This window comes from Watersipora subatra, chromosome 11, assembly GCF_963576615.1.
Source record: "Watersipora subatra chromosome 11, tzWatSuba1.1, whole genome shotgun sequence".
NCBI classification, from domain to species: domain Eukaryota; kingdom Metazoa; phylum Bryozoa; class Gymnolaemata; order Cheilostomatida; family Watersiporidae; genus Watersipora; species Watersipora subatra.
In genome coordinates this window covers 5,492,296-5,519,657 of record NC_088718.1, presented here as the reverse complement: position 1 = coordinate 5,519,657, position 27,362 = coordinate 5,492,296, and the positions used below count along the sequence as shown (strand labels likewise).

The 27,362-nt window shown below is 35.8% G+C and overlaps 2 protein-coding genes across 2 annotated transcripts in view; both read right to left on the bottom strand.

Moving 5' to 3' along the window:
* LOC137408574 (EKC/KEOPS complex subunit Lage3-like) overlaps nucleotides 1-27,362 on the bottom strand; it is a 296,168-nt gene that overhangs the window by 181,137 nt on the left and 87,669 nt on the right. The gene's annotated exons all lie outside the window — the stretch shown is intronic.
* Nucleotides 74-26,411, bottom strand: LOC137408627 (cell cycle checkpoint protein RAD17-like). The gene is made up of 11 exons (XM_068095218.1): nucleotides 26,205-26,411; nucleotides 23,059-23,161; nucleotides 21,850-22,021; nucleotides 20,358-20,521; nucleotides 19,206-19,478; nucleotides 16,340-16,563; nucleotides 15,159-15,295; nucleotides 3,764-3,864; nucleotides 1,879-2,017; nucleotides 1,569-1,702; nucleotides 74-825 (listed from the first exon to the last, which is right to left on the bottom strand). Exons 1-11 carry the CDS (start codon nucleotides 26,409-26,411, stop codon nucleotides 728-730), a joined length of 1,752 nt encoding a protein of 583 aa, XP_067951319.1. The 3' UTR covers nucleotides 74-727.

The following is a 27,362-nucleotide window of genomic DNA, read 5'->3' as shown; positions in this document are numbered from 1 at the left end:
TTTTGACAGAATGTTGAAGCTGGTCGCTGAATATGCAACTCATAAGTTGCTTTGAATGGAATGTGTGATTTCATGTAGGAAACGCATCTACTACTACCAAGGCAAACTATCTATCCGATGTTGTGTTCGCTAAACTAGTGTTGTAGTTGTTTGTGTCTAATCCGTGATAGATTAGTCGACTGCAGTTCTTGCTGAACGCTAAAATGTTAAGTTGACAAGACAAATACCATCATGGCTAGAAGTAAATCCTGCTTGGTTGTTTTATCTTAGTATGAGCCCCAGTACTTTACATCAACTGTACATATATTTTACAGTTAGATTTGTGAGTATATCTCCAAGGGAATGGCTTAACATGTCATTGCTTGTTTACTATTTTAGACAACCTTAATGATGTTATTCAATATCCATATATCGCTATATCAATGGCTAGGAATTCGATTACATGGTCAATATCCTAAATATTATATTCGTGCTGACATATAGAGTTCTTCCATAGCTTTGTCAAGTGTTCGCTGCTGAGTTAATTACATGTTTAATTACAACTTAGCCTGATAGTAGTAGCTTTGGGTAGCAGGCTCATGACATGCTATCTATATATAGATGTACATACAGGCTTAAATATGCTTGTTTCTACATATTTCTAAGAAAATGATAAAACTGACTTGAATGAATGTTCTGTAATTTTAATAATATATTAAAGTAACAATAGAAAAATAAGTAGAGTATTCTAGTCAGCTGCCTCGATAACAAACTCTTCCGAATCATCTATCCATTCATCCGAGTCGTCATCAGTAGGCATGTCAACCGGACTCCTTGTCTCTACAACTAGATTAGAGGTTTGGTATTGTCTTACTGTATGTCTGATTGAAGTTCTTGGTTGTACACAATATAATGTAAAAGTTACACATTTGTGAATTCAGTCGTCACACTAGACATCTAAATGAGTCATGTGTTGCAGGGCCAATTCCCTGGAGCTATACACGGAATTATAAAATTGTCACATACTCAATCTCCTCGATGCAAATTATATTTTGTGCAAAGGACCAAAGGCTAGTAAGAAGGAAATATAAGCAATGATTTTGCTACCAAAACCCTATTGTCTTTCAGTACATGGCATTGCGCATAACATGTGCATTAAATATTTGTGCTAGAAGCCTTTGCAGGTTCCCAAAAGCTGCATTAACTAACAACCCAAACAAATCAGCATTTACATGACAGGCCACTGATAAAACTTTGCTATGGGAGCAATATGTGGAGGCTAACAGCCATCAGATGACAATGAGTGGGCAGTTGGTGCTAGAAACAATCATACGAGAAAACATACATAAGCCTTACACTTCATTTCCCTTACAATGACACTTGACAAATTATATAACCGCTGAGAAGTAGCCAAGTAAAACTATCTTGTATAAAAATACTTTTATATTCTAAATAAGGAATCTACGGTATATGTTAAGTTATGGATCTATTGGACATGGTAAATTCTTCTAGAACAAACGTGAAAACGCCAACAGTCTGCGAGAATTGATTAATAAAATTAAAGTACTATGCCAAAAAGTCTTTCCTACCCAGTTGGATATGCGTGTTTACATCTTCTTTACTAAACTTGTCATCCAATACCTCTCGTGCACACCTGCTGTAGTTGACACTTGATAAAACAAGGGCAGGAATCCGGTCTGTCAGAGGTGATTTTATACCCATCCTACAAACAATCCATACCTGATAGACTTGGTAGTAGTGTATGTATAGTACACTGTATTAGACCTAACTCGGGGCAGCCTGACTATACTATACATTTTGTGCCGAGGAGATCATAATGCAAAGCGGGTGAAAATACAAGAAACCGCTAAGAGAAATTGTTATATCATTAGCACTCACATTCGCAGAGCAGGAAGTATCTCTCGGGCTACAGTGTTTGAGGAATTCAAGCTACAATCCTGATATTTGATAGTCACCAAATTTTCTCTAATCTGTTTACTTGTGGCAAACCAGCTTGGCTTGTGCAGAGGCAACCAGCCTAAAATGAATCTGATACGTGTTACCATAAAAACAGCAATAAATCTCAAGGTTAATATGGGTTGAACAATAGTGCTTCAAATAGCTAAAGCCAAAAAGCAATGTGTACGTGTTTGCCTCTGCATTCATTGTTAATCAAGCATCTTTGTTGCTGACTGCAGCGTTCCTTACAACTGGTAAATAAATGCTCTAATGGTTCAAAAGCAATAATAATAAGGTTTAAAGGTTTTACCTTATCACCGTACTAACTAGTCTAAGCTTTGTGAAAATGCATTAAATAAAATAAAAAAAATAAATAAAATGCATTAACTTGGACTTCAAAACAGCACTGGTTAAACACTCCATGGTACACATTCATTGTACACAATGGATGTGAACAACGAAGACCTTTGTAGCAAGATAGCAAGAGTGAATTCAATTACGATGAAGCAAATATCTAAACAAACTTGCTTATAAAAATTTAAAAAATGGCATATATGAGTGAAGTCAATTTTTCTTAGTCTCCTGCTTTGATGATGAAATATAACGTATTCTTTAGTTGCTGTTATTCTAACATAGATACTTCATCAATACTATTGGTTATAAATACACAAAGTAATAATATATGGGTAGGAAAATTACCTCCAAAAGTCACTATAAATCTGTTTTAGCCCTTTTCAGGTGATGAGCGGTGAATCTAGATATATATTTAGGAGTAGATACACCACCAGTTACCTGAAGAGGGCGGAAGCACGAAACAGACCTGTAGTGACTTCAGAGAGAAACATCCTGGAAAAAGAATAACACAGTTGAAGATGAACTTGTACAAAACTTTTGTTGATTTTATCAAAAAATATCGGAGTTTTTTATCATTTACTATCATTTTTGATGTTTGAGGTTGTCTGATTGTCAGGATGTTTCAAGATTAAAATAGACAAAACTTGATAGCAATTGAAAGGCTCAGATCAAGGGTGATTATGACATCTATAATAGTTGCAAAGAGGCTGACAGAATAGAGACTTGCTCCTTGAATGCAATAGTTGATATCAACTATAGCAATGATAACAACTAATAACATCCTTTCGCATATATTTTTCTTCCGAGTGTTTTGATTACTATGAAGTTTTGTGGATTTTAATGTTGGAACATCCTGGCAGTCAGATCACCTAAACATCAAAAGACAATGGCAAATGATAAAAACAATGCCAATACTTCCTGATAAATTCAACAAAAACGTTGTGTAAGTTAATCTTTGACCTATTTCAACACTGTTATTTATAACACTAGGCACTTTTTAGAGCAGAGTGCTGTTAGCAGCAGGCCTGACTACTTATTCCTTAGATATATCTCTAACCAAACTAGTTACAAGAATAATATTTCCTTTATATCTCATGTATCTTAAGTTTCTCCATATATTTGGTCATTAAGCATAGCTTCAAAAGCTGACTTCAGATGTCAGACATGGCTCTTATTAGAGTAAGTTACTAGATAAGCTACTCACACTCTTTGGGTAATTATTTTATTGCCTCTGCAACGCCGAAATTCAACTAGTATCTCATGTATCTTCATTACTACCCCGTAATGCCATCAAGCTTGTAAGCTTTGATTAGCTGTACAACTTAATTGACTAACCTAGATATTATTATCAAAGTAAGATACTCAAATTAATTACAAAAATAAATTGTACAAGCTACAATTTCACGCATTTGAGTAATTGATATTTAATGTTATTGATTCAACATTAGTGTGGGAGGCAATACAACCATACCGTGTTTTTGCGTAGGAAGAGTTGTGTTAGCATGCATGAGACCTCTTGCCGCTATCGACACAGAAACTGGTGCACTTCCTGCCACCTCTTTAGCCGAGAATCTTAACAATATAAAATAGCCTGGATTATTCGTGAGAAGAGAAGCACATTGAAACCTACTAAGTAGAAGAAATAAATGTTTTGCGAGAGTTTAGATCTAAACTAAGACTGCATAGACAGAATACAAGCCAATAGAGAAAAGCAAAATCCATTGAATCTTGAGCTGTAATCGTTGCTCCACAGTTATGTTAATGAGCAATATAATGACCCTATCACACTATTAGATTATTTTGAAATGAAACCTGTTATAAGTATGAAGTTTTAGCTTGCTGAACATAAATTTCATGTTACAAGTCGCTGAAATTTAAATTTCATTGTTTACTAGGGTACTTTAAAAATTTTAGCATATCAAACCGTACTTGTTTCAACACTGTCAATCTGATAAAAAAACCGGTGAAAAATCCTGGGACAATCAATAGGCTGCATCAGGAATATTCTAGAACGTTTCAACTACTGCAATAACTATAGGTGTTGCGATAATAGCCAAGAGTTGTCTGACTTTTATATGAATATGACAACTCCCAAAGTGTATCAAATTGCAGATAAACACTTAGATTTTGCCCTAAATTATACGTTGACCATTATTATGAGTAAGGACAAGACATTTTGGACAACTCGTTCCACAAATTAAATTCGCTACTAATAGAAATAATGCAGTATATTAAGGTGAGTCTTGTGCATTGAACTAACAAGGCACAGATGATGCAATCAACAGCTAGGGACTGACTAGAATCATTCATAGACATACCTACGCTACATAGCAATGTGATATGAATGCTTGATTAAACTTGTCAATGTGCTGCATCCGCTTTTCAAAATTGTTTTCTTTGGGAGCTTTCATACTGGAACATGAGACTTCGCTAGTTTTATATGTTTGATCAAGATCTGTCAGTTTTACAGCCTAATTCTTCTTCCTTTGACTGAAAGTTTTCTCTGTGGCTCTTTTCAAAGATTCTATAGCCGTTCACTTTGATTTGAGAGATAATATTACGAAAAAATAAAAAAAAGTGGTGTGCAAATGCGAAACGCTCCTAATATGAAGATGAATAAAGACAGCCCTCCAATCAAATATTTAAAGGTTGACTTGCAACAAAATTCACATTACAGTTTATTTGGAATCACAAGATTCACCATGTCTTACTCTGTTGTGTTGTAGGTGTAAAATATATGAAAATGTGATTACAAGCTCTTAAAAGCTAAAAAACGAACAGTTAATCGCAGCCACAAGAGACCGCCGTAGTTTGGATTCTCTTTCCAACATAGCTCAAATGTGATGTAGTTGTTACAGGATGGTTTCTGTTTACACTTTCATGCAATCTCATTCGTCGAAATATTTTCACAAATATACTTCACATATTCAATAAAACCATGTCTATTGTTCTTACGTGTCTGTTTTCTTGTCATTGTAATGCTGTCACTTTTAGCACTGATATCTTATAACTTACCGTAAAAAGTCGTTAAACTTTTTAACCTCAGCTCGAAGGAGTACATATCATTGCCTGATAATCATGACGAGCCTGTTGGTTACCCGTGATAATCAAAAAGTGCTGCAAAAATTATTTGCGAAGTATTGGGTCACGTGATCAGATTACGACTTGACGATTGAATAATGCCGAAACAAAACTGTAAAGTAGCGAGCATCTATATTTAATATGGGGACCTCGGTAAAACCCGAAGTGTTTGTCATAAACTAGGGCTACAATAGGGAGTTTTTTATTGGCCTTTCAATATACGTGAGAACATCACGTGACAAGACGATAACCAAACTGTAATGAATACGTCAAATAAATAAACAGATTCCAATCTATGGCGGCTTTTCGTTTTTGAACTTTTAAAGATGCGATTGCGTCAAAAAATTCGATTTAATGAAATTAAGACCCATAAAATGCTAAAACCTCAGCTACAATTTGATGCCATTTTTGTCTTTTTAGACCAACCCTGTCCAGAGATATATGCGTTTGAATGAGGCCCTCTTTTAAAAAGCTCACGTTCCAGCGGGTGCTTCTTTTGTGACGTCACAAGCAATATATCTGAAAAGAAACCACGAGCGATAAATATGAGGTCGCTTCCTTAGCCAATCATCAACGCGAAATTTTTAAATAGGCCGTAATAAATGTTATCACTCGTAAAACGCGTTGTCTGTGATCTCAAATTTAGGGATTTTACTCTATTATTATATTGCATGAACATCGGTATTTACTAAATTAATTAACATCGTTACTTTAATGAATTACTCGATCGACACGTTTTATTGGCAAACAACATAATTGTAAAAATTGCTGTTAAGTTACTGTGAAGGTGACTCCGAGTTTTCTTGGCATCAGGTAGTTGAAGTTCTACGGATGAAGATCGGAAAATGGAGGTAAATTTATCTTTTACTTTGAGTCTCCTATAGAGTTTCCTGTTGAGTTTACATTCAGATTATATTTCCCTGTTTGAGGCTAAAATGTAATTTTTTGCGCGTGTGAGATACATATGTACAGCGAGTTCTTGACGGCTTATTTTTAATCTTTAGCATCTAGCAATACAATGGCTTAGATTGATGAATATACTAAAGGTAATATTTTAGCACTCATTAATACATGTACTAATTAATAAAATTATAATTTTTTGCTATCACTAATCATCGTTTTATGTTTTTTTATCGGTTCACCTAGCTACATTTGCTTCAAATTTTCTGTGGCAGTTTTATCTAGTAAATTAGATTTATGATTTGACTTTAGATGTTCACTTTTCACTTGTAGAAAGTGAAGAAAATCGATTGATCAATGCAAATCTTTAACTTCCAGAACCAAAGCTTCGAATCATTGGCTTGGCGTATTGTGCCTTTGTTAAACATTTATTCGTTTTTAAAATTACACTCGCAATCTATCAAACTCCCAATTTGAAAGCTTTCAGTAGATACGCTTTAGAATGACATATCTATGAATGACATATATTTATTGCATTTGTTTTACTGATTACAGGATGTTTATGTCGTCCCACCAGCCGAAGCAGCTTTGTCAGTGTGGAAACTGCCATAAAGGGGAAAGAGAGACTTGAATGTGTGCTGCATAAACCATGATGTTTTGTTTGAGTTTGTTGCAGTAGATGAATTTGTCTTATTGTATCAGCTAAAACTATGTGAGTGGCCACAACTCGATGAATATTTTTAATAAAAGCTTTATGCCGAGATGAAAATCTTTTTGCTTAAAAATTATATAATAAAATTATATTGTTGAAGATAATGTAAAACACGATTTGCAGAATATTGTAGTGAATTGGATACGGTATATGGATGTCCGCAGAACTGGAGAATGTGAGTTCAAATCCAGTTTGCAGCAGATTTCTTGTCATGCAAGTGCCTAGTATTATTGGTACTTTGCCAACAAACATTATGCTTTTTAGCTAAAGCTTTATACAAGCTAATATTATATAGTACTGTCTCATTATAGCTATTAATAATGCTTGTAGCTTTTTACAAAGCTTTTCTATGACCAAACACATAAATACTTGGGTTTTCTGTTATCAAATCAGTTGTCTCTGGAGTGTGCAATAAACCATTTCTCTAATTTAATACTCTATTTAATTGCTTCTGTGCAGAAACATAACAGAAGCTAATTGGCAACAAGGATTTCTCTTTTGAACAGTTACAAAGAGTGTTGTTCAGATTTTATCATTGATAAAATCGATACAAAGAGTTCTAGTTTATTACAAGAGTAACTGTTCAAAATTGCACCACTACAATGGCAGAAGTAGCAGACCTGATCAAGCTAATGCAGAAGCAGCAGGAGGACCAGAGACAGCAGCAAGAGGAGCAGATCAAGCTAATGCAGAAGCAGCAGGAGGACCAGAGACAGCAGCAAGAGGAGCAGAGAAAGCAGCAAGAAGAGCATAGACAACAGCAAGAAGAGCATAGACAACAGCAGCATGAGGAGTTCAAGCAGCAACAAGAGGAATACAGACGTCAGCAAGATGAAAGAATGGAGGAGAATAAGAAACTGATGGAGCTACTACTACAAAACCTACAACGGAAACAAGAAACAGCTGCAACCGCTGTTCCAGCCTTCCCAGGTTTTGACCCAACAGCAGAGCTACTAACAGATTACATAGACAGATTCAACACATTCATTGCAGCAAATTCTATTCATCAAGACAAGATTGCTGGCACTTTTCTCACCAACCAACAGCCTACACTCTACAAGCAGCTTAGTAATATGGCAGCTCAGCTTTCAACACCCAAGCAGATCAACGACCTCGACATGGATGAAATACTGGAATTTCTCAAAGACCAGTATGACCCTAAGCGCTTCATTGTTAGAGAGCGTTACAAGTATTGGAGTGACATGCAGAGGAAACCTGGAGAAACTATTCAAGAGTTAGCTGCCAGAATTCGTCAAGATGCAACTACATGTGCCTTCATAGACATTACAGATCCATTAGATGAGGCTCTCAGAACAAGATTTATCTGCTCTGTAAACAATGAAGCAGTTCTAAAATCTCTCTTCAAGGTCAAGGACAATGAACTCAACTTCAACAAAGCTATACAGGTAGCACAGGAAACAGAAGAAGCAGCTAAAGTTGCCAAAGAGACAGTTTATGGAAAGTCGTCTAAAGTCAACAAGGTTGCTCAACAGAAATCAAGATACAAACCAATCCAGAAAAACAACTCTACACCTGACAAGCAGAAGGAAGGAAAGCTATGCTACAGATGTGACCGAACTAACCATACAGCGGATGACTGCAGATTCAAAGCAGCCACCTGCAACTTTTGTTCTAAACAAGGTCACATAGAAAGAGCATGCAAGAAAAAGAAATCATCTGCAGCAGAAAAACCAGTAAAGATGATAGAATGCACATCAACCAAGATGGTGAAACTTGCTGAAAACATCAAACTGGAGGGAGACAACTTCACACTTGAACTGGACACTGGAGCATGTGACAACTTCATCTGTAAATCAATATGGGAGAAGCTAGGAAAGCCAAACCTAAAACCTACTACAGTTAACTACAAATCAGCCTCAGGACATCTCATAGAGACGCTTGGCAGATGTGAGCTAACTGCCCAATTGGATGCACAGAAAGAAGTCAGACTACCATTTGTGATTAGTGCTGTACAAGATCTCAACCTACTAGGAAGAACTGCTATACAGCAACTAGGCATCTCTATTGATGACAAGCTACAACAGAACCTTGTATCAACTATCACAGAGAACCAGCCAGATGGGAGGTTACAAATCAAGTGTAAGGAGATGTGCAAAGAATTTCCAGAAATATTCAAAGACGAGCTAGGATGTCTCAAGAACTTTGAACTAGAGATAAACTTCAAACCTTCAACAAAGCCAGTCTTCTGCCGACCCAGACCAGTTCCTATTGCCTTGACAGAAGAGCTCAACCAAGCATACGAAGCAGGTGTAGCTAAAGGCATATGGGAACCAACTCAATTCAACCAGTATGGAACACCAGTTGTACCTGTACGCAAATCTACAACAGGTCAAGCTGCAGGGAAGATCAGAGTATGTGGAGACTACTCAAAGACTATCAATAATCAGCTAGAAACACATAGGAAACCTATCCCACTACCAGAAGATCTAATCAGAAAACTAGGTGGAGGCTATTGCTACACAAAGATTGATTTAGCAGATGCCTACAATCAAATATTGTTGGCACCAGAAAGTCAACGACGACTAGCACTATCAACACACCGAGGAGTACTACTACAGAAGAGGTTGCCCTTTGGCATAAGCTCAGCACCAGGGTATTTTCAAGAAATCATGGAGCAACTGACACAAGACCTCCCAGGAGTAGCAGTATACCTAGATGATATACTAGTGAGTGGAGCCAATGCAGAGAGCCATCTACAAAACTTACGTCGACTTCTTCAAAGATTAGAAGAAAGAGGGCTCAGATGTAGAAAAGACAAGTGCTGTTTTGCTCAACCTACAGTAGAGTATCTGGGACACAAACTCACTTCAAAGGGAATCACGAAAGGAAAGAAGGCAGATGCAGTACAACAGATGCCAGTCCCAACAGACTTAACTCAGCTAAGATCTTTCTTAGGAGCTACACAATTCTACAGCAAGTTCATACCCAATCTGTCACAACTCACAGGACCATTGCACAAACTGACACGCAAAGGAGAGACCTGGAAGTGGGGCACTGAACAAGAAAAGAGCTTCAACAAACTGAAAGATATGCTATCAACTGATAGTGTCTTAGCACACTTCAACCCAGATCTTGACATTGGAATCTCATGTGATGCTTCAGAAACTGGACTGGGAGCTGTACTATTTCATCGTTATCCTGATGGAAGTGAGAGACCAATAGCCAATGTTTCAAAAACACTGACCAGCACACAGAGGAAATATGGACAAATACAAAAAGAAGCTCTCTCAATCATATTTGCTCTAAAGAAGTATCACCAGTACCTGTATGGTCGACGGTTTATCTTGGTAACTGACCACAGACCTCTTCTCACACTTCTAGGACCTACCAAAGGAGTTCCAGCTCTAGCAGCCAACAGACTAGCAAGATGGGCACTGGTACTAAATCAGTATGACTACACCATAGAATACAGATCTACCCAGCATCATCAAAATGCAGATGTCCTCTCAAGACTGCCAGTTGGACCTGATAAAGAGTTTGATGCAAGAGAAGATGAGGATGATGTTGATACGGTATGCACTATTCACACTATTGGACAACAGCTCAACTCTACAGACTACAATGTTCTAGCAAAGGAGACAAAGAAAGACCCAACACTAGCCACAGTAATGCGCTACACAGCAGAAGGATGGCCTGGTAACAAAGAGATGAAGGAGACTCAGCTGTCACTCTTCCACAAGATCTCAGATTCACTTTCTATCACTGAAGGTTGTCTTCTATATGGCAACAGAGTAGTCATTCCTGTCAAGTTACAACAGGAAGTATTAAAGATCCTTCACCTTGGACACTTTGGAAGGGAAAGAATGAAGAAGCTAGCTCGAACGGCTGTCTATTGGCCTCGCATTGACTCTGATATAGAGGAGACAAGCCGACAGTGCACTGCCTGTGCTGAACACCAGAAGCTTCCACAGAAGTATCCTATACATCCCTGGATGCTACCTGAGAAGCCATGGAGTCGTCTTCACTTAGATCATGCAGTGAACTTCATGGGCAGCCAATGGCTAGTGATGATAGATGCCTACTCAAAGTATCCATGCATACACAGGACGTCATCTACTTCTACCAGAGCTACCACAGACATCTTAGAGGAGATATTCGCACACTTTGGATACCCTCACACCATAGTCACTGACAATGCTACCAGCTTCACCTCAGGAGAGTTTCAGCAGTGGTGTCAAGAGAGAAGCATTGTTCACCTCACTGGAGCACCCTACCATCCAGCTACAAATGGCGCAGCTGAAAGACTAGTACAATCCTTCAAACAAGCCATGAAGAAATCGTCACTCTCACCTAAATCTGCACTACAACAGTTCCTGATGCACTATAGAAGGACACCACTTCCTACAGGATACTCTCCCAGTCAGCTGCTGAATGGAAGACAGATGAGATGTAAGATTGACACCCTATTGCCATCACCCGCACACATAGCACAGTTTCATCAATCCAGAGAAGTCAACCGATCGGCAGAAAAGACAGTTAGCAAGATACACAGCTACAATCTTGGAGCACCATGCTATGCCTTGTATCATGGACCTAGACACAACAGACAACCTAGATGGGTTCCAGCCATTGTTACTAAGATATATGGAACTCGTAGTCTCAATGTCAAAGTGGTACCAAAGGGACCTACTTGGAGAAGACATGTTGAACAACTCAGACCAAGATACTCAACAGAAGAAGATCAAGACCCTGGAGATAAACCTGATATAACAGAGGAGACAAAACTGCAACTACCAGCCCCTACAACTGTAACAGAGCAACCTCCGTCTAGAAGAAGACCACGCAACCCTCGTCTACCTGATGGAGATGAGTATAGCAGAGACAAACCCCGAAGGTCTAAGAGAACCAGAAAGAACCTTTAGCTTAGTGAGGAGGTGTCATGCAAGTGCCTAGTATTATTGGTACTTTGCCAACAAACATTATGCTTTTTAGCTAAAGCTTTATACAAGCTAATATTATATAGTACTGTCTCATTATAGCTATTAATAATGCTTGTAGCTTTTTACAAAGCTTTTCTATGACCAAACACATAAATACTTGGGTTTTCTGTTATCAAATCAGTTGTCTCTGGAGTGTGCAATAAACCATTTCTCTAATTTAATACTCTATTTAATTGCTTCTGTGCAGAAACATAACATTTCTCATCCTTAAAACTCTATCCTTATGTATATTCTTTTAAAAGGCGCAGCTTGCTTATTTTACTTGCGGTAGTAAGAAACTAGTTTTCGGTGTGGGCAATGATATACAGCACCACCCCCAGGATAGGTGACAGGCATAATGTGGGCGGGGTTGTTGGGAGACTGTATATCGTTAGTGTGGGTAGCGACGGAACTGTGCCGATACAAAGACCTTATTCTACATAGTTTGCTTGACAGAATTACCGTAGACCGGTAGAATTGGTAGTCAGTACTCAAATGTTTACACAGCATTTGGAGAAAATGAGTAAAACAAATATTCAATTTTTGTTATTTGAGGCCTTTGAAACATTCATAATAATGTATCTGTAGCTAGATTTAAAATTTTATTCTAGCCAACATGAGCAAATACAAAATAAAATATATGCCAATAGAGCCACGTAGGACTAGACCTTTATCACAAATAGCCCATGTGAATACGAGATATATTGACAGATATATCACGTGTGACATCATTTTGGGCAAGTCTGGGCATGTGTGTTTGGCCTGAGCGTTTTTACTGCGATCAGATTTTTTCGATTTTAATCTTCAAATACAGTAATACTTCAACTTACGAGTGCTCTAACGTACGAGAAACTTAAGATACGAGCCAGCTTTTAAGCAAGTTTTAGCACTAACATACGAGCAATGTTTGAGATACGAGCACGTGAGTCAGCTGCAAAGTATGCCGGAGGTGTTTTATGAGAACAGCATCATTCTGTATTTTTCAACTACTCAGGTTATACTTTTGTACCGTGTTTTCTGTGCGCAATTTTCAGTGCAAAATTATGTGAATTAAAAGTACGGTGCGTAGACCGAAAGTTTGCCAGTAAAATGAAAGATAATGGAAAGAAAAAGCAAATGATAACAATTGATATTAAACGGAAAATTATTGTAAAATATGCGAAATGTGTATGCGTGATTGATCTAGCTCAGCAATATGACAGAAATACATCTACAATTATCAAACCGAAGGGTTATATTCAGGGCATTTAGTTTGCAAAAGGACTAACCATAATGCATTTCTAAACGACGCAGCGATCGTCACGACCGCTGATGGAGAGACTGCTCAAGCATTGGATAAAAGATAAACAATTGGCCGGTAACAGCGTAGCTGAAACGATGCTTCAATAAAGGCGAAAAGGCCTATGTGAAAAGGCCGGTGCTATCTATAAAAATTATAAAAATAGACTTTCAGACAAGTTGGCTAGTGGTCGTGCATTAACCCTTTGTGACGACACCAGTGTTCGTCCTAATCGCAACACGTTGAAAGAGCGACAAAGGCAAAAGTCCTTAGATAGGTTTATCTTAAAACGGCCGGCTAGTCGTGAAAGCGAAAACAAAGGAAAAATTAGCTAAACAGCGAGAAACTTCCAACTATGAACGCCGAAGAAATTTTAATTACGAAAAATGAAAGTTTGCTTTTAGGTTTGCTTTTAAGTTTGTTTTTTAAGACTGATAAAATCCAAATTTATCAAATTCAACTGTTGTAATGTAGAATAACACTTATATCTCCCTCCCTGGCAAATGCTAGCGTTAGCTGCTACTGTATGTATTTAATTTTACATTTTAATTAATCACATTTCCTTGCATTGTTTTTTATTTGTTGCTTTTTGAAAGCATGTAGTAAGTTAGGACAATAACCAACATGCTTTTTCTGTTACAATATCTTGTTTTGAGTGTTTTATTTGCATTTTTTAGAGTATAGAAACCAATTAATATATATTTAATTGTTCTATATATAAATAAATTGCACCAACATGCGAGTAAATTGACATACGAGCTCAGTCTCGGAACGCATTAAGCTCGTAAGTCGAAGTATGACTGTATCTTGGCAATGAGATCGCCTAACACAACAAACAACATATCAACTGATAGAGAAAAAAATGCTTTCTTTTAAGATCAACTCAAATTTCACGCAACCACATCTTTAAGGGCTTGCAATCCCATTTCTATGCATTTGGCACCCCCAACACAACAGAGTAAGACATGGTGAATCTTTTGATACCAAATAACTGTAATGTGAATTTGGTTGCAAGTCAACCTTTAATATCAATGAACAAAGCGTATTTGAAGAATTTTTATGCTTGAAAATGACTGACAGATGAATTTAAATTGAATTTAAAACTCCTTTGCAAACAGCCTAAAACCTCAAAACAGCCAAGTCACTTGACAAGATAGACAAGACTCCAAAAGTTTTAATAACAATAAAGTTTGTTTAGAGGTTTAAAAGAACACTAAGAGGATCTACAACTCACACTTACTGTAAAATTTGCAGGTTGCTTTACCGATACTATTAAAGTCTCGGGAAATCTTTTACCTTTATTTAGTATTTTATTTATTTACTTGTCATTATTTTAATTATAATAATTATTATTATAATTATTTAGAGAGTAATCGTGGTTGAGTGGTTAGAATGCCAGCTTATGATCAATAGGTTGATGGTTTGTGTCACATAAGGACTGTTAGTGGTGTAGGAAGAGCATCCAGCCACAATTTTTCCACTGTCAAATCAAGAATTTGTCAAATCTCAAAGAGTAAATGGCCATAACAAATCCTATACCAGGAGGACCATTTTCGGTATTGACCATAATGAAATCAAACAAAAGAAGAGGAGGACATTATTATTTTAGTTGATTTCCCTGTATTCAAAGTATGTTTAGGTTTCTATGATGAACGCCAAACTGGACATAATTTCTCAAAACAATCAAAAAATGCACCATAATATACAGACTTTAGAATTATTAAAACTGCTAACTTCTTTTGTTTTGGTCTTTAAACATAAGATGCAAATTAACATTCCAACGTAGGCATTCGCCCAGTGACTTGTTCAGTAACAGCAAATAATACCGACCAATGATGCTACGCGGGTGCGTGAAACCAAGGAATTGTAAAAAATTACCCAAATCATAAAAAAATCAATTTAATGATATCTGGTTTACTTTATATTATAACTAGAAAATCGCAAAAGTTCTTACTTTTGAGAGAGACAGTCAGACAGGGTGAGGTAATTGGCAGCTCGTACTACATTTTCTAGATTACTTAGGAACTGAGGATAATTCTGGTGCAGGCAAAGGGTGTAATAGTCTGCTGATACCTGCGCTTGCTCAAAAACCTGCCAACAAATCATTAGTTGAAAATTACTACCAAAAGTTCCAAATGAAATGACAAGTTTCTATAGACTTAAGCAGTGCTACCCTAACATTACAACATCCAGTGCAATATGGAAGAATCCATGATGCTTACTCGAAGGAATACCCACAGCTTATTTAAAAAATATACAATAATTATTATCGTAACTACTACATTGGTAGTCCAGTGTGCAGTGAGAGGTCGTCAGGTGTACTAAGTATGTGCACAATTATTCCACAATGCCGCACAGCGGTCGAGTGGCCCAGATGGTGTGCCCAGCTGCTGAGCTGAATGTTCGACTTTGAATACTGTGCGATCCAACTTTTTTCCCCATCCATTTCTTCAGCCAGACAGACGGAAGGGCGAACACAGATCATATTATAGTAAATATTGTCATGTGAGATCTATTCATTACATCATCATTAGAGGGTTATTTCCGTTGACTTTTGTTTGTTGAACGTGAAGACACATGAACTTAACATAAAGTGTAGTCAATGTTTAATAAAGGCTAAATGATAATCTTTTTCTAAGCTTTTCTAAGCCATTTCATTTCCGCAGTTGTTGCAGTCAGTGAACACGTAATTTCTCAACAACATTTACAGCCTTGGCAAGCATTAAGGTGCGTCTAAGCCATTACAATTTAAAATCCATCCTAATTAATGATTAGTATAAATTTTATGACTACATGTACACAGCATGAAGCAACAGAGTGACCCTCTTTTGTGTTTATACCGATAAGAAGTCAAAATGGAATGTTGTATTTCATCGGCTAAAAAGGTGACCTATTTCGTATAGTCAGAGTTTGAATTGGTGTAAAGTCTTTGAAAAACACATTTCAAATCATAAACAGACTAAAAGCTTTTCTAACTTCAACGCTCACAGTGGAAACACAACTCCCACAAAGCGTCCTGGTGTAAATTCACCTTAACACAGCTTAGCGTTTAGCATGAAAGTCCTAAATAATTCCTAGCGCCTAATATCACACTATTCATTTCCAGCATTATTGTTTCATTCTAAAAGCAAGCACCTGCTCTGGATTGAATGCCATGTCATTTCTGACATGGTGGCGGAGGTGGGCTGGCAGTATTTTCTCACACTCTGAAGTAGTGTCACGCCTTTTACAATGTAGAACTTTGCCAAGTGCCCTAAATATAACTAGAGTCGGGTCTTTATACAACATCCCTGATGTCTCCTCTGTATCCAATGCAGAATTCTTTGTAGTTGGCCTTGACCTTTTGGCTTTTCGTTTATCTGTACAATAAGAACAGTAAAGATTTAAAAATAATTTTAATATTTAAAGATGTTTGCATGGAACAAACTATAGAGTATTTACTTTTTTGTTTAAATTGTTTATAGCAAGAATGATTTATGAATTATATGCGTTATTATAACATGAATTAATAAAGCTAGAGCACCTTAGATAGCCCAAGACCAATAGACAATTTAACTTCTACCTAAAACTGTCTTAGAATACAACTTTATTAACATATGATGTAAATCCGAACAAATAATTAACTCGACCATTTGATGTTTGAAAATAAATTTGCGTAACAGTTTTGTAAATAATTGAAGTTGCAAATAAAAAAGTAAAAAATTTACATAAAATAAAACGATGTAAGTTAGTTTAAGGATCCCTTTGTCTAAGATAAAATAAGTCGTGCTACATCTGTCTCTATAAGTACCTCGTCACCGACGCATCATCCAACCTTTTTATTTTATTAATTCTTTATTTACTTTTTACATAATTTAAATTTTCACATCTCTACTTACTATGTGTAATTATCTAAAGCAGACTTTTAGAAGTCATTGCGGGTTTACAGCTATGGAATGAATGAAACAACTCAGTGTATTCTGATGGACACAGACAAACATTTGACTGTTTTAATCTACAAACCAGGTCCTGGAATGAATCGAACTTGTATCAACAGGTTTGACGGAACAACATCACTCAAAGTTTAAAAAAGGCTGGCTTGATACTTGGTGAAAATCAGCCTAAATTGAACAATATGACTTCATAAGAAACATAGTTGTTTAAAATGCATATGTGAGAAAAAACTTCTGAGAAACTAAACATTGATGAAATCTTGAAAAAATATAACAATTTAAGTTTTGTTTAAATCATTTAAAACACTCAAACAGCTGCAGTATTTGAAGCACTTACTATCATATTACTTTCTGTTAATTAATTTAAGCTAGTTTATATATATTTAGTGTTATTTAAAAACAATAAACCATATCATTACCAGATTTGTACACAATATATCACCTCATTTATAAATAGTATGTACCATAGTATTTACAAAATGCACACAAAAAATTGGTAAATATATATTATACTATTTAAAAACAGTACAGTAGAGCAGTACAGACTTGTAGCTGCTGCCAAGAACAGCAGTGAAAAAAGTACAAGATAAAAAGTCAGAGCGACCCTTTTAAAAAAGAATGGAGAGCTTGAACACACAAACAACTTAACACAAAAGCTGATGCGGCCGACTTTTATTGAAATATTGCAAACTATTTCACGGTAAAAGTTTGACTGAAACTTAAAATGCTTTTTGGATCACCCACAAATTTATCTTGTTTTTTTAGATTGAACTTTGAACTTGGTTTACAAAATATTGCATATATATTTTTTATACAAGCCATTAGACATATCACATACAGCTATACGTGAGACTGAGTGGAGTAAAGACCGTAAACTGCATGCAGACATTCAAAATGTTCCAAATTCTACTAGACAAATAGACATCTCTTTTCCTAGACAAATAGACATCTCTTTTCCTAAAAAAATAGACATCTCTTTCCCTAAACAAATAGACATCTCTTTCCCTATACAAATAGACATCTCTTTTCCTAGACAAATAGACATCTCTTTCCCTAAACAAATAGACATCTCTTTCCCTAAACAAATAGACATCTCTTTCCCTAAACAAATAGACATCTCTTTCCCTAAACAAATAAACATCTCTTTCCTTAGACAAATAGACATATCTTTTCCTAGACAAATAGACATCTCTTTTCTTAGACAAATAGACATTTACTTTCCTAGACAAATATACACCTCTTTCCCTAAACAAATAGACATATCTTTCCCTAAACAAATAGACATCTCTTTCCCTAGACAAATAGACATATATTTTCCTAGACAAATAGACATCTCTTTTCTTAGACAAGTAGACATCTCTTTTGCTAGACAAATAGACATCTCTTTCCCTAAACCAATAGACATCTCTTTCCCTAAACAAATAGACATCTTTTTCCCTAAACAAATAGACATCTCTTTCCCTAAACAAATAGACATCTCTTTCCCTAAACAAATAGACATCTCTTTCCCTAAACAAATAGACATCTCTTTCCCTAGACAAATAGACATCTCTTTCCCTAAACAAATAGACATCTCTTTTCCTAGACAAATAGACATCTCTTTCCCTAAACAAACAGACATCTCTTTCCCTAAACAAAAAGACATATCTTTTCCTAGACAAATAGACATCTCTTTTCCTAGACAAATAGACATCTCTTTCCCTAGACAAACAGACATCTTTTTCCCTAGACAAATAGACATCTTTTTCCCTAAACAAACAGACATCTCTTTCCCTAAACAAAAAGACATATCTTTTCCTAGACAAATAGACATCTCTTTTCCTAGACAAATAGATATCTCTTTCCCTAGACAAACAGACATCTTTTTCCCTAGACAAATAGACATCTTTTTCCCTAAACAAACAGACAACTCTTTCCCTAAACAAAAAGACATATCTTTTCCTAGACAAATAGACATCTCTTTCCCTAGACAAATAGACATCTCTTTCCCTAGACAAACAGACATCTTTTTCCCTAGACAAATAGACATCTTTTTCCCTAGACAAATGGATGAGTAACTAAAGTCTCACCTGAAACCCTACTTATACTTTTAGTACAGGGTTGTTCTGGTGGTGCAGCGAATGTAAACTGTGTATTATTTACTGCGGTCCTGATATCACCCTCGCAGGACTCTGATAACGTAGTGATAAAGTCTTTCGGTATAGAAACACTTTTTTCACTGTCAGCAATAGCTGTCAGCAGACGTTTGATGTCAGTCTTAGGGACGGGGTTAAAAGCAACATGTTTGATGTTAAGCTCTGCCTGAAGGTGATCAGGAAACATGGCTCTTTCTGTCACAGAACCTGTTGAAAAGTGAAATTCTTTATATCAGGTGTTCGGACTCAGGGCACTAAAACCAATTCAGATCCTAAAATTGCACAAAAGATGAGATATCAGAATGGACACTGTAAAAATGTTATATCTTAGATATTGATAGTACATGCTGACCTCAACGAAAGGAGCTCTGTAGATCAGCAGCTCAACAAAAATCTCAGGTCAAAATCTACTGTATGAAAAACTCAAAATAAAACGTTTCAAAGAGTCAGTGTGTATGAGGTGCATCACTGACCCAGTACAGACAGTACGAGTTGAACTCTTGTATCTTATCATCATACTAGTTGAATGTCTGGCATTGCATGGGTAATAAAAGAAGTTTTTATATAAAAATTTTATTTTTAGTCAACGTATACAACATTCACCATTACAACTTTTAAAGGAAAGTGTTTGTTTATTTGTGTGGGTGATATCAGTTTGATTAAGTTTATGCTATATAAATATGTTTAAAAAGAAAGTCTGGGCACACCTTCTTCTAGTAGTTCAAGGGTGCTAGCTGAGCATGCTTATTTTAACCAGTCCTCGTTAAAGGTTGGCAGATGTGATAAGCATGTGCACAATTATTCCATAGTATGGCGTAGTGGATAGCACATACCTGTCTGTAGAACCAGCAATGATGAGTTTAATTGCAGTGCGAAGTGGTTTTTTTTCATTCCTAAAGCTTTAACGCTATATCTGGGCATACAGATGACAGACCAACAAACACTTAGATTTATATAGATTATTATTACATCTATCATCTATATATATATACATAGCCCATGTACCTTTCAAATAGTACTCAATAGAAACTGTACTTGTGATAACTTGATGTAATCTAAGCATGCTCTCGCTATGCTATTGCTTACCTGACGTATTAAAAATAATAACAAGCAGCGATCGGGCGGACTTGGAGTACAGCCTCAATTTGTTGTGCCATTCGGTAGGATTTCTCAGGCTACTATTTGGAATTTCTTCTACCAGCACAATCTGTTTCGCATTTGAGGTGGAGGTAAGCGGCAGTACCTGGTACCTGTCAATGAATGTCAAGTCACATGTCACTGGGTGTCACAACCTTTGATGTGTGGTTTATAGGACCTGTCAGATGCCTTATTAGGCATTAAATCAATGCTATCAAAACAGAGTATCAAGGTCTGCTTTCCTTTAACAAACTTGCCTTTTCACAATTTTTTATTTGCAAATACATAGTAATAATAATGTCCCACTTCAATATATGCGGATTACAACAAATGTCAGTGTCAGGCAACACAATTTTCTGATTCACGAATCCACTTTCTTTTCTTCCTACTTGGTATGTCATGATGGCATCATGATGGTATCAGCCTTGGTTATAACTTATTGAGAACAAATCAATTCAATTCATTTGAATTTCAACAGCCAAAGTGTAGGAGTCAGACTGTTGGTAGAGAAATTCTAATTCCAAAGAATTATTACCTGCGCATAAGAGTGTAATCACTTTGTATGAACTTCATGTATACTCATAAAATTAAAGAAAACTCAAACAAATTTAATACACAGACGGCAGCAGATAAATTTGAAGCACTGTTGGTAGGCAGCAGACACATCTTGTCAGCAATACAGTTCACCAAAAACAATCCTCAGCCGATTTCCATTGGCACAAGAGCTCTTGCCATTAATAGACATGAAAGCAGAAGTCGTGTGTCAATAAAAAGTTGACATTCGGAAAGCTGATCACTACCGTAGCGATTGAAATTTCTTCAATTAGTTATAATGTTGTTTTTATAGCTCCTTTGCAATGCTGACTAGCATGGTTTGTAATAAACAAGACAGGTACATCATATCTAAATACTGAGTAGTACACAACTAAAATAATTGTGCAATAGATCATAAAATAATTGATAATAAAACTGGATTTTAACAAAACTAATACAGATGGCTCATAAAACCGCCAGTTAAATAAACAATCGTAATACATATATGTGGTGAGTCTATATGCACATTAATTAATTACTTTATGAGCGAATCAAAAGAAACTTTTCTGTCACCAACTATGTTTCCTAGCACACGAAGTTCCCACAACTTGGTAGAACCCGAAAGTAGTGGGCAGGGCTTAATCAATAACAGCCCGTGAGAGTCTCCGGTTGAGTTTGTACAGTGTAAGCAAGTCCATGCGTAATGAATACACAGACTCAAATATAAAATATGTGATACTGACAGCAACATGAATTTTGGGTCCAAAAAATACCCATTTATCAATTTTAAAAACTTTTATATTAATGATTTGCATTGATAATCACAAAATCTTAAAAACATGGAGAATTGAATATAGTAGAATCCACAAGGACTAGTGATGTAGTATATTTAGACTGAATATCTTACTTGGTAGCCCGAAGCAAAAAACTGTCAAATAATGCCGTCTGAGATTCATAATTCACAGAGTTGTCCCCTCTTTGGTCCCAGGCTGTGAACTCAGCTGTCTGACTTCCCCACTGATTGATGGAAATATTATGTTCAGCAGCTATAGCCTCTAACGCAGCTGTCTTTCCACAACCTGACGAAAACAGAGCTAGTTTACAGTAATAATATTTTGGTGCTAATACAGGAGTGCAGGCTAGCTAATCTGAGCATTTTACCACTGGTCACTATGCGAATTTAATAAAAGCATGACAAGAAAATTTGGGAGGGAAATGACAGCATTTACCTGCAAATAGAAATTTTCCCACAACAAAATTTATTTAACTAGGTTTTTAGTATTATGGCATGATTATGTTATAATTGCCAATCCTTGGAGATTTCACGTAAGAAAGGCACAGCCAATATGTCCAGGTGCAGAAGTTGCCGGATATACTGGCCAGAAATACAAACACCAAATGACACTTCAACTCCCTGCTAAGTAGGGGTACAATTCAAGACCAAATGCTCTTCCTGACATCCCGTAGCAAGGCCTGAACCTCTGACCTATCGTTTGGTGGCCCAAAGTGCTATCCACTACACCACACATTGTCTGCTTGTAATGAGGCAAATATCAGCATTGAAAAATTTACTTCCTGGTAAACAGAACACAGAAGAACAGAGCAGACAACAGAATAACAGAGCAGTATCAATTATATAAATCTTTACTATAATAAGAACTGTCCGTAGCCACGTTAAAAGCGTAAAGAAAAAGATTGCACCACACGAGAGTCGAACCCCGCATGGTGTAATTTATTCGGACATGCGGATTCCCAGCTAAGCCCACTACCATCTGCACAACTCGACCATCTTTCCACATCTAAGAATAATTGTGCACATAGTTATTACGCATGACGCTCTCTCAGCGCAGTTCTTAAAACATCTAAAGGGCTTTTTAAAACAATTGACATTATATATAAAGCATACTCATGAAAAGCTTTGACGTTCTAAGTTTTTGCAGTTGCATCACATGAGCAGATAAATTCAGTCTTATGTTTGGCTGCTTTAAAATGAAGTGACCTGTTCACCTTTCAGATCTGTAAGTAATATATATTCCTGATCCAGTTTAATACCAGACAGTCATGCGATGACCCAACAAAAATAGCTGTTAGCCAAAAGGTTATGATAGCAAGAAACCTGAAGGCCCGGTGATGAGCAGGATTTTGTTACAACGAGCATGAGAAGTTGTCTCCTTTATCCATTCTGCCAATTGAGCTATTTTAGCTTTATTTCCTGCCACCTAAACGGTAAAGACAACAGTAATAACGGCAATAGAATAAGTATTAACCATTTATGCAGATAACTTGAGTGCAGAAAATAGTTAAGACATTATTAAATCAAGTATAATTGACATAGAGTAGTGACGCTATACTAAAGGTCCAACATATTTATACAGTCAGATTTCTACTAATGATCATATCAATTTGCTACATACTCTGTAAACATGAAAGAAATACTTTCTGGCTCCACCAGAAAGTGATATCCAACACACAATTATCAAGAATTCTTAAAACAGTTTAATAATTAAAAATTAACAGGCTGGTGAAGAATGAAAACATGGAAAATAAAAGCAAATTTATTTACAGTATTTATCTTGGTTCATAAAATATGCAGTAAGCAAAAGTCGTTCTGCAAGCTTCTTTAAAGAGGTCTCTAATCGGCTCAGAGCACAAAGATGGAGAACAGTGTGGTGGCAGCAAGAAGCTACGACAGCTATGCATCCTCCATGAGCAGCTGAGACTCTGTTCTGTAAGTCTTTTTTACTTACGCTTTCTATTTTTATGGTACAGAAAATATAAGAACAACAACAATATATAAACTAAGGTATTCTAAACTTCTTACGATCTTAGAGTAAGTTACTCTGCATATTTCCATCTACACCTCGACCTTTGAACCTACCAACCTTACAACTCGACCTTTGAACCTTTGAACTATTCTTACACTTTCGTTTTTGTCTATAAAACCTACGCATATGTTTGAGATAGGTTTGCATACGTATATGAAAACCTACGGTATTTTTGAAATTATTATTTTATGAAATTAGCTTTTATACTTAATTTAATTTTTACATATTAGTTTTTATTATTATTTTATTACATTTGTGTATTAATACTAAGTGTAATTACCTCACCTTATTGAACTGTTATCCTAGGTTTGTGGGCTCTGAAGTGAATAAAACAAAATGCATATGTATTCTCATAAGCAGATTTGGTCTAATATGCATAACAAATTTCGGAACGAATTATCCTTGCATTTGAACACTTTGTGTTCACTAGTTAAGATAGTCTTTATTTTTCAAAAAATTGATAAACAGATAAAAGAACCAAAATGGCTATATTTTAAAATCAGATCAACACAATATACACAAATATGACTATTATGTAAAAAATACTTCTCAATCTGATGATACTACTAGCATTTGTGTTTTCTAGGAATGTGCATGTAATATACTCTTTTGTTGAGTTAAAATTTTGTATTTTATGAAACACTGATCACTATATCACACCCATGCTTCTGTTGTAAGCTGGAACTATTTTCATGCTTTAGCGATCAAAAATCATGTCCTAGTTAATCTACGAGTGATTTCTAGACATTCTGAAAGTTAATTTTTCCTACAAGAACCCTTTAGGACCACACACAGTGCCAGTTCAATTAATCCATTTAGGTACTATAGAAAACTAGAACTTTCTGGCATACATCGTCACTGGCTTAATTTGTTCAAATGTTATAAACTCAATCATTTAGCTTTTTGACCAAATAACCATCAATACTCAATAAATCAATACATGTAATCAATAATAATAAATAAATAAAAATCTTTGTGATAAAAAGGTTACTTAATTAACCATATGCAAATATAAAAATAAAAACCCCAATTATGAACCTAATTGCAGCAACTGCAAATTACAATGTATTTAACATGTATGTACATAAATTATAAAAAATAACACACCTATTAGCTCCTCAAGAAACCAATTCATCAATATCCATTCTATTTGTAATGCTATAAATCTTTATAATTCTTCGTTTTAAATTAACTACGCCAGCAATGAAATTATACAAGCCGCATTGTGCACTCGGATGATAAAACATTGTGCCTGACCTATGGCCATCCCCAGCAATTTGTTAGCACACCTACACCATTGCCTTTCACACTGCGCATGGTCACTTGTACTGTTTCATGTCACTACAGGCAAGTAATTTCATATTTCAACTGCTACTCGAGCAATTTGTACTCTGCAAGTAACAATTCAAGTTATTACTTACATTCAACTGTATTGTATTTGCCACAACTACGCAAACAAGTTATCAAGTTTTAGCAATGGCACGAACTAGAAAAGAGCCAATACTCTCTACAGGTAACTTGTCTCATGATACTCGTGAATGCAACCTCTAGATAAATTTACTGTAGAATACAGTGGACACCGCTACACGATATGAATTTATTTCGGTGTTGGCATCATAAGGCGAAAATGGCGTATAGAGGGGTATAGAAACCCATAGCAATTATCTAATACAAACATCCCCTGGTAAAAATCATCAAAATTTTATATATGTACTTTACATATTAAAAATTAGTAACAAAATAACATGTTAGCCTTGGTAACTATGGTTACCTGCAGTAACTAGTGTATGTAGTGGTTATGATCTGCAATAAAATGTAACATTACAAGGTACTATGTGCAGTTCGTACCGTATGGAGTTCTTACCTTTGAGACAGACGTATAACATAAACTTTGAATTTAATTCAAATGAACTTAGCTAAACTTAAAGCTAAGTTTCCGTACGCTTTTTACTAAACAAAACTTTAATTTTGTCATCTAAAATTTTATCACCTGTTTCCAGTTTTGTTTTTTACTATGATGCAATAACGAACAACTTTTTTACTATAACGAATAACGCTGAACTGAGGAAGAACGAGCATCGTATTTCTTTCAGGCATTGTGGGAGAGATTTCGGCGAATAGCATATCGTTATCTTCATTATTCCGACGTATTCAACGTATTCAGCCCAACGACTGCCAAATTTGAATTTCGAGAGAAGTTTTTTTTGATGTCACATGCAAAATAATGTAATATGGCGGGGATAAAAACATCATGTGTGACATCGTAAGGCAAAGACACCGTATAACAGAGAAAGAATAGCTTGGGGTGTGATGTACTCTATTAAAACCTTTTGCAAATTACTACTCAAAGTTAGGTTTATCAAACAACATGCCTTAAAAGAATTTACCCCGTTCTCTCTGTCATCTCGCCATAAACAAATTAACAGCAATACATTACCTGCGAAATAGCTTGAGGTCTATATTTATTGAGCCACAAGTCATCCGCTCGATACTTTGATTCTTCTTTTGCCGATTTAGGATGTGCGATAAACTTCCGTTTCTTACTCGATGCATATGTCGTCAGCTTCTTGGGTTTCGAAGTAGGGGGTTGCTCAACAATCATAATGTCATCATCTGAGAACTCGCAGTCAATCCAATTGCTCATCGCTGAAGTCAGAAAATAAAAATAATATAAATAAATAATAATATATCAAATGGTCTAATAATGAAGGCTGATACGTGGCCAAGTTTTTTTGGCTTTCATACAATAGCACCAAGGCACTATGAAGATGATTAATGCACATGGAAACAAAAGCTAAAACACATGAAAGGTTTTCAGCAGCTAACACAAGTTTTACGTTCAGGTGAATATTGTAAAAATAGTATAATATATATTTTTAGTGTTTATATATATATAATACATATATTATTGACTGTTTAATGAGTAATCAACTATTATGATAAGAAGACAAGTGCTTGGCATAGATAACAACTTTAGTCCATCCTCTATGCACTGCATACTCCAACACAACCCCAATGCATAAAAAACACAAAAACTAAATTAAACAACATATTACAAACCACAGATATGTGCAATTATTACTTATTCAAGAACAGCTTTGAAAACAAGAACAACTTGGTGCAAGTACTACGACATTCTTCTGAGCTGATTAGCCAATCTTAACTTATAATCTGTGTGTAACTAAAGGTTCATATGAAATGTTATTCACAATTGCATATATGGAGATATGTACATGTATGTGCATTGACTGTAGAGTGTAAATGTTTGACGTGTGTGTACTGACTGGAAGGTGTAAAAGTTTTTGTCTATTCAATGCTGATTAAAAGTACATTTTGTTGATTAACAGGTGGTAATAGCACGAATACCAAGCATGGTTACCAGTAAAATTGAACAATTGTTTTTTGCTTTTTGTCAGAGTAGAAAGTGAAAGGCTGTTGCAAAAGGCCGACAACAATTTTTCAAAAATAAGGTATTCATCATAATACAGTTCGTGAACTGAATCTTCTCCAAGATTTTTGCAGATTATCAACAATTATTAAAATAAAGTCAACAACAGTATAAATAATATACTCGAAGCAGACGAGTTTGCTCGTA